This window comes from Ischnura elegans, chromosome 2 (assembly GCF_921293095.1).
Source record: "Ischnura elegans chromosome 2, ioIscEleg1.1, whole genome shotgun sequence".
NCBI lineage: Eukaryota > Metazoa > Arthropoda > Insecta > Odonata > Coenagrionidae > Ischnura > Ischnura elegans.
Window position 1 is genome coordinate 22,736,612 of NC_060247.1, and position 8,590 is coordinate 22,745,201.

Genomic DNA, 8,590 nt, shown 5'->3' on the forward strand with positions numbered 1-8,590 from the left:
TTCACTGCCTTTATTTTGTTCCAAACTTTTCGGTTTTCTTCGTTGTGGTATGCCCTTTTGTTCCATGGGTTTACTTATGATTTGCTGCGATGAAGTCCTGGGGAAAAATATTGTGCAATTAGTTCACTATTGTAATGATATTTCAAATTTTGGTTAGGGAAATTTGTTATTAATTTTTATAGATTGTATCCATTATTATGTGCTCGTGCCGTATTGGTTCTATGACAGAATGAGATGGCACGGGGTGGGGGAGTTTTTTTCGGGTCCCCACGTTCAATGTCTCTTTAAGGCAGGAATTGAATGTTGGAGCCACCAATTTTCTCAATCTAGCAAGCCTTACGAAAGGAAGGACGAGGAGGAGGAATAAGGACTGGGCAACGTACTATTGAAGGACATACTTGGAGGTGAATGGGGCAAATATCTACCGCGGTCGAGCCGATGAGTCATTTGGCGGCCAAAGGCGGCCAATCGGGGAAGACCTTATATTCTGGTTGGATAAAATGGGGAGGAATAAAATGAGGTACCCCGTACGGATCAAATATGGCGCCTTTCGTGTACACCAGCAGCTCGATTCTGTAAATGTGATATCTACGTTTCGCGTGCTTCGAACCACAGTGGAGTTCTCACGCCTCTCACCGTGGAAGACGTTCGAGCGATTCTGAAAGTCGGAGTCGTGAGATGTTTGACAGATTGCGAACGATCACTTGAGTTTCTTATGTTGGTAGCAGTGCGGATCCGAAGAACGAATCAGAATCTCCGACACAAACTTTCTTCAGCGGTCAACTGCAACTTCAGTTAACATAGAGCAACATATACAATGTGGTAGATTCATTGTGGTATGCCCTTTTGTATGCCTTTGGTATGCCTTTGGTATGCCTTTGGTATGAATTCTTTACTCAGAGTTGAGTAAATTCTTTTCTTTTAAAAGTACCTAGTAATGATAAGTTACGGTTGCTTAATTACTTTATAGCTATTAACTGTATATTACATCTTTTTTATGTTGTCAAGTGCTGCGTATCAAAGCCAGTTATCACGTAGCAGGTTCGTAATTGCACAATTAGCACTAATTTTCTCATAATATGGAGCAAATGCTTACGCGGAATGAGAACAAGTGTTATTTTATTATTCAATAATGGTTCATTCTCGTATGCGTTTGAGCTGTTCTCATCATTTCAGTACATAATTTTAAATGCGCTGTGGTGCATATATATATGTCTGATTGTGCAAGCACATGCCACTATTCACGATTTATACTGGTGAAAATGTTTCTGGCGCGAATACGAGTCGATTATTAACAGTTTCTGCTAGAGCACGAGATGTTTACATGTCTTACAATTAGTATTTCTATTATGTCAACAGAAAAAAGAATCCTGTTGGTCGTGTTACTGAACGGCAGCAATAATGCATGGAAGAGATGAAATGAATGATTAATGTTTACCTTAACGTACTAAATCATGCCCCAGCAAGCCACCTAAACGTCTACGAATTAATCTTGGTGTGAGCTCAGTGACAATATCCATCGCCAATCCTTGAGATACGCGGGACAAACCTCTTAGTTGTGAGTTTTTGACTTGTACATTCTAGCAGATGCACAAATATAAGATAATTGTCAAACCTTCAGCGCAAAGTTTAACTTCTCACCAACTTCAATCGCAATAAAGGCCAATCAATTTAAATAGTACGCGGATGTAAATTTAACTTGACGCATTTCTTATATTTGTTTTGTTAATACATTTTATTTATGGGAAGTGACAATATAAAATAGCCACCATCGTAATTAATGAATAATGTGCTATTAATTATCAATCACAGCGTAAATTCATAATGAAAAATTAGAGCGCATTGCCGCGACAAAGCTACCACGGGCCCTCTTGGGCGTGAATACTTTCTAGGACGCGGCAGTGAGAGTGGCGTCACTAAAAAGTTTCAGAATCGCTCCAGCGTCAAAGCCGTGAATACATTGACGAAATCCGCTTGTGACGGCCATATCACATTTAAAGAATCGAGCTGCAGGTGATCGCTTATGATCAATGTGACTTCGTGGAATTGTTAAGAATAAGATAAGATTTCGTCAATATTTTGTTGATTCATTTATTAAATTGCGGAGGAAATAAACTTTTCTTAGGTCTGCTACCTATTTATGCCTTCATTTACATTCCGATTAGAAACTACTGCAAATACAGGTCTTTAGAATGGAATGTGTTTTGGCTTTTATGCTAATATAGCTTCATTTTTTTAGTTTCTCTTGTGTTAAAATTCATAATCATAAATTTAGCGTGAATATCGATTTCTAGGATTTCCTTTTTTATACTGACATAAGTATTAGTACACTCACTTCTGATGGGATGAATACTATCATAAGTACTCTCACGAATTAATATCTTCCGTGGGTTTTGTTAACAATATGCAATGACGATAGGTATGCACTATTTAATAAAAATATGCAATAAAATACATATCATATACTTTTTATACCTACTTAATGCCACTGTGCAACCAGCGCAACAAATCTTGCGGAATTTAATTGAAGAAAACGGAAATAGTGCTTCCGAGAGGCTATTTTCGTTGACATAAAAAAGGGGTAAATAACTAATGGATTCACCATCGTCTAGAAAATTTCAGAGAATTTGTAATTTGAAGTAAGTACATATCATTTTCTAAGGGATGAGTAACTAGGGAAATAAACCACTCGTCTAAACCTTCTAGGGGAATAAACCACTCGTCATAATCCATAAGTTTCGACAGTACCGTAAGCGTCAGCTGATAGCAATTGTTTGAAGATGATAATTGCGTCCATCCCACCTAGAATTATTAATTTTACTGAGTTAACCATGTAAAATGTGCATAATTTATCGTATTGGTTGTAATTCAGTTTGCAGTAATCTTGTTCTCGAGAAATATCAGAGCTGGTTGGTCGGAGTTACATATCACAGAGCTTAAGCTTTCATTGACTTGGGTAATCAATATCATATTTGAAGTTATAAATTCATGGAGCGGAAAGTGATTAATATAGTGATAACCCATTCAATTTTTATATTGAAAATAAATGAAAATTATAAAATGATCAGGACGTACGATGGCACTAGTAGATACATAAGAAGTGGTGCGATAGCCTCAAGCGGCAGGTGGTTACTAGTTGAAAGAAAATTTTCCCATTTTTGAGTGAAGGGACATGCTTCCTGGGCCCACCATTTCTATATATTCCTCATAGTTTACCAAAGTTAAAGAGGTTGAGTAGAAGATACTTTTCCCTACTCGCGTAAAAAAACTTCAATAATACGGGAGCGATGCCGTAGTGGCTGATGGGTAGGGTTTCTAACCCTCTTGACTTGTTAGGGAGGGTTGGTAACCCCTGCATATTCGTCGCCTGTTTAAGGGACTTTGCTTACACTGGTACTTACCGACTTATTTTCCGAAACTGAAAGCCTGTGCTTGACTGGAAGAGTGCGAGTTGGCACCACTGCTGAAGCTGTTGGCACTTGCTGCTGAAAAACTGGAGGGACCTCGTTTGTTGGAGTTTCCGTTGCCAGGGGGATTTGAGGGGCGGCGTTGACCATTTCCCTTTCCGTTCTCGCGTTGAGGATGTCTAGGTGCTCCAGCTCTCGGCGCAGGGGCGTCCTGGAGTGTACTTTCGGGCGATCCCTCGACGAATTGCTCCGGCTGAGTCAGGGCTGAGTCGTCATTCTTCTCCTCGGCTTCTATCGGGCTCTCCTCAATGGGAGCCACCGGGGCCTCGGGTTGATCCCCTTGAATTTCCTCCGCTTTTTGGGCCTCGGCATTCTCTTCCACCTTCGCGTTCTCGGGGTGATCTTCTTGAATTTCCTCCGCATTCAGGGCCTCCATCTTCCCCAGTGTCTTCGTCTTCGCGATATCAAGGACTTCGGTGTCCTTCTTTTCCTGTTTTCCGGTGGCCAGGATATCTTCGAAGGATGTTGAGGGAGGCAGAGCATCTTGAGGAATTGTCTTCTCCCCGGCGTCTGTTCACGGTTAAGGAAATAGATAACGTATTAATTATTTAATATTAATCGATGTTTTTTTTCAGATTTTAGAATAGAAACAGAACTAAAACTATGGTTCTTGGGCAAAGCCTCCTGGAATTTTAATATCAATACTTCGCACATTGGGATACTTTTAAATATGCATTCAAACAAAAAATATGCTGTGAAATAACTACTATCTATTCGCAACAGAAGCGGAGCAAGTTTTTAAGGTTGGAGGCAGTAACATTTCAGAATAAATTAATAAATATTATGGCGAAGAATATAATAGCATGTAATTTTTTTGGTTAGAAGATCTTCATTCAAGATCATTTAGATAGCTTCAAGTTTTTGATCCCCAAAAATTCAAATGCAATTATAAAATTTCATTCAATTTAATTTATATCATTTTTTAAAATTAAAGCTATTTGGCGAAGGCATTAAATGGCGAGAAAACTACCCTCGTGCTACCAAAAGAAGTTTAGGGAAGAAAACGTTTGATAGATCCTTAATCGTATTCGTGAATTCATTTTTCATTCATTCATTTTTCTTCAATTTGAGAAGAATACATCATTGATTACCATAAAAAATAGTCTAATGGATATGCATAACAAAGAGACGTCTTTATTTGTGCTACTGAAATAGAAATTCGAATGAGTGGTATATGGATTGGTATGAGGGTATTTAAGAGCTACATATCATGGGTCTCGATTCCGCAATATGCTCTGCAGGTACACCCCATAAAAATTGGGAACGTGGCCTGGATTCTTTATCATTTAAATCTATCGCTTCGAACGAGAGTGGAAGTTACGTTGACAAACTTTGGCCTGTCCCCATCTTCTGGCTTTCGGGCTAGCTTTGTTAACTGTGTCGTAGATATGGCTACGGTTCTACTCTATTGCTATGAAGTACCGTCGGTTTTGTTTCTCCTCTGTTTACTATTGCGATCAAATGGGGATTTATATGGTGAGAATGTATTAGGATACTTTTATTTCCCAATAGTGGCGAAATATTTTAGTATGACGTTCCATTCGCGGTAATTGTATGCCAAATTTTAAACTTTTTTTAAATAGAATATCACTAATTTTTCTATACCTATTGGTGATTATTTTGTGGAGTTTATTTTTAGGCCCTCTTATTTAAGGTAGTTTTATGTTATGGTCGTTATTCATTTAGAAGATCTTCTTTACCCATGCAAGCCAGGGGCGGGTATGCGTCATTGTTTAGGGGATGTCAATACTTCTCTGGGTCCCTGGGTGGTATGCAATACCTCTCAACGCAAGGGTGGTTTTGGGTAATATAGACTAGAAATGTAGGTATGTAAGTGCATGAAGGGCATATACATTGTATGTTAAACTAGTGAAATAGTCGGTCGGAAAACGCCGTTTAAGACAATGCCTTCACTATTTACCATGGAATCACGGTTGTGGTTGCATATATCGTCCCCCAGCCTTTTTTTCTCTTTTGGTCGTCATTGACTCATCGAAACTGAGGTTTTTGAAAAGTTTATTCGAAAATTCATTGAAAGTCTGACGAATACCCATAAACCTCAAATTTGCTTATAGAACTGGTGAAAAGATGTCGTACTCCCCGTGTCATCGCGCCTGTGTTGAATTGTAGGAAGCGGTTGTAGATAAAAAATTGAAAGCGCTTTGGTTTGCTGATCAGGGGAATAGGAATGGTATTTACCTTTTCTTGGCTGCTTTCTGTTGGCCGGGCGAATAGTAGCCGCAGCTGTGAGTCCGATGACTGCGATGAAAACGAAGGTGAATCTCATGGTGTATCTGGATGTTCTCTCCTGGGTTAGTGGTCCGGGAATGGTTTCTCTTCACACTGTCTGTCTTTGACGGTGAGTTCGATTGCTCTACGTTCGATACCCGTGGCGGTGACCTTTTTATACGAAACCGTCCCTGCCTCCCGCGATGGACCCACCCCCACGAAAGGGGAAATTCGTCCTCACGTAATCATCAAATGGGCTCGTACGCGGAATGGCAACGAAGGTCTCGGCGTCGAAGAATGGGGGCGCTGCTGGACTGGAAGCTGGGTAACTGCGGCATTGACCCTCCCCCGCCACCTTCCAATGTTGTTTACTGTCTCAGAGCATCGTGCACTTGTTAGTTTGTCTCGTACCGTAAGGTCGCATGACTCAAACGCGTATCGAAGATGATCTGCAGCGTAGGAAAAAGTACACGTTTGGCCCAAGATTTAATTGAATATGTATTGCCAAAATTTACAGCAATTTATCCATTTAGCGTTTTTATTCATAAAAGCATGAAATGTTTCACATCTCTTGACGGAGGTCTATTGCATTAAGTGACCATATTATTAGAATTAAATGCAGTTTTCATAATTAATTAGACGCCCTCTTGGAAAGCGTTAAACATTAGCTTATTGTGAGATTAGTGTTCTTTAAGCGCAGGAGGACGCTGAGGAAAGAACTCATTAACTTACTGCGAAATTCATGTAATTTATTTGCCTCATTTTCAATACGTGTAGAAAACGGAAATTTCTTGTTGCAGGTTTATGCAATCTTAAATATTAAGTAGCCGTTTCAATGCATGGTGTATAATGATCTTTGCATTTATTATTAAAAGCAATACCGTAATTTCTGGATTAAGCACCTACTGATTATCATCTGCTCTTAACAATGGAAAAAAATTCACAGATACCTTTTAATTTCTGATTTTTAACAGGTATTGTTAGAGACTTGAAAATTATTGACTGATTTTAGGCTTGACTTATTTTCCACTCAAATGTCAGCTGAAGTTCGATTTCTGAACCTGAATCGGTAACAGCTGGCATCTGTGGACAAATCAACAGACCTATCTAACTACTTTTTCCTACAAAACAAAGTGCTAATGACGAAGCAGGATTGATGAGTCATTTAACTAGGTCACCATATAAAAATGGGAAATATTCTAATATTTGCATTTAAATATTGGTTTAAAATTCTAATTACATTATTGTCTGAAAATACTAATTATCTGGAGAATTTGCCACCGTCAGTGGAAAAATAGATTTTTTCGACATTTTGATGAAAAAAAAACTTCTGGCGGTGGGTATTTATCGTTTTCCAAAAGCATCACTTGCGCAATATGGTTACGGGTTGGCAACTTTTTGTGAGTTTGGCAATTCAGTCGGAAAGATATGTGACATTGCACATGACCTGGCCCATGGGAAAATGTAGTCTCTAGTCGCTACATTTTCCCATGGGCCATGAATTGCTCTGAAGAGGTCTATAAAAATAATATTTCGCTTTGAAAATAGACTCTAGATATGCTTCTTAGATCCTTAATCGTGACCACATAGACAAAGGGACCAAAATATTTTTTCTGCTTTATTTATACGATCCGGCTAATGTCTCCAAATGTTTACTGTCATCTCTAGGAATAGCTACGATGCATTCATTGTTTTTCTTATTATTTATCCTACTAGCGGGCAGTTTTCTTCCAGGCCTCTCTTTTAATTTGATATTTTTTCTTACTCTTACATTTAAATACATATTTGCGTATTTTACAAAGTTTGGCTATCACTGGATGGGGATCGTATTTTAAAACTTTCACATCGCATTCGTTAATTGTTAACATAAATGTGTTCTTGGAATCATATGGATCCAGTGGTTTGTGCCTTCTGTATCAATACAGAAAGTATACCAATTGGTATTAAATTTGGAAGCTTGCCAGGTATCCTTTCAAAATTAAAATACTTTCTTTCCCTGACCAACTTTCTCTGTTGTACATTTTCGTCTTCTGACTGATTCCGCCTTACAATTAGAATTGGACCATTCATAATAAGAGTCGCGGTTATACTAAGCAATTCTTAGTTTATCTTTTCAGTAGACGAATTCAGACTCAGAGAATTGTCAATAATACATTTCTATCTACTGCGGCCGAAATGAACATCCTTTGGTGGTAAATTTTATCTGAAAGGGACCTTTATTACTCTATTGATTTGCGTTATTTTTAGTTTTTTTTAGTGCTTTATCTTCAATGAAATAGTAATGACTGACCATTCGTTTTGTGTTTTTATTCCACTTTAAGTGGCAGAGGGCCATAAATAATTACTATTTATTTAAATTAAATGGCTGCTATTATAACTAACGCTTTAAACCCAGCCAAACTTGGATCATATTGAGTAAATGGAAATTAGGGTTAGCTACTACGACTATTCCATTGGAAGGTGATATGGCATTTTCAATTACCTGTAGATCCCCTTTTTCTTCTTTTTGAAACTTAAATGCATGGTTAATTTTGATTGCAAATTGTCGATTTATTGATCACAGTTAATGCAAAGGCGAAATCATTTGAAGGCGAATGTGGCCAGCGAAATATTTTGTGGTTAGTTGACTTTCTGCGTTTTTCTCCTATTTTAATGAGCTGATGTCTCACTATTGTTTGCTTAGGTACCATAAATTATCATTTCTCTTCCTTCACAACTTCACAATTTACTTCTGTAATCATTCAGGGTTGTTATTCTTGGTTATTTTTTTAATACGACTTTGTCTTAAATTAATTTGTCGCTGTATACTATCCCTTAATTTAAACCTTGATTTCTCTGTATTAGGCTACTTGGGATCTGTTTCCGCGGAAGCAAAATTGAAATTTCCTCAGAAG

General features: G+C 38.1%; 1 protein-coding gene across 1 annotated transcript; it reads right to left on the reverse strand.

Moving 5' to 3' along the window:
- LOC124174008 lies at positions 1-5,837 on the reverse strand. The gene is made up of 3 exons (XM_046553155.1): positions 5,667-5,837; positions 3,402-3,977; positions 1-97 (listed from the first exon to the last, which is right to left on the reverse strand). The coding sequence occupies exons 1-2, from the start codon at positions 5,752-5,754 to the stop codon at positions 3,406-3,408; spliced, it is 660 nt and encodes a 219-aa protein (XP_046409111.1). The 5' UTR covers positions 5,755-5,837; the 3' UTR covers positions 1-97; positions 3,402-3,405.
- Positions 5,838-8,590: the final 2,753 nt, after the last annotated feature.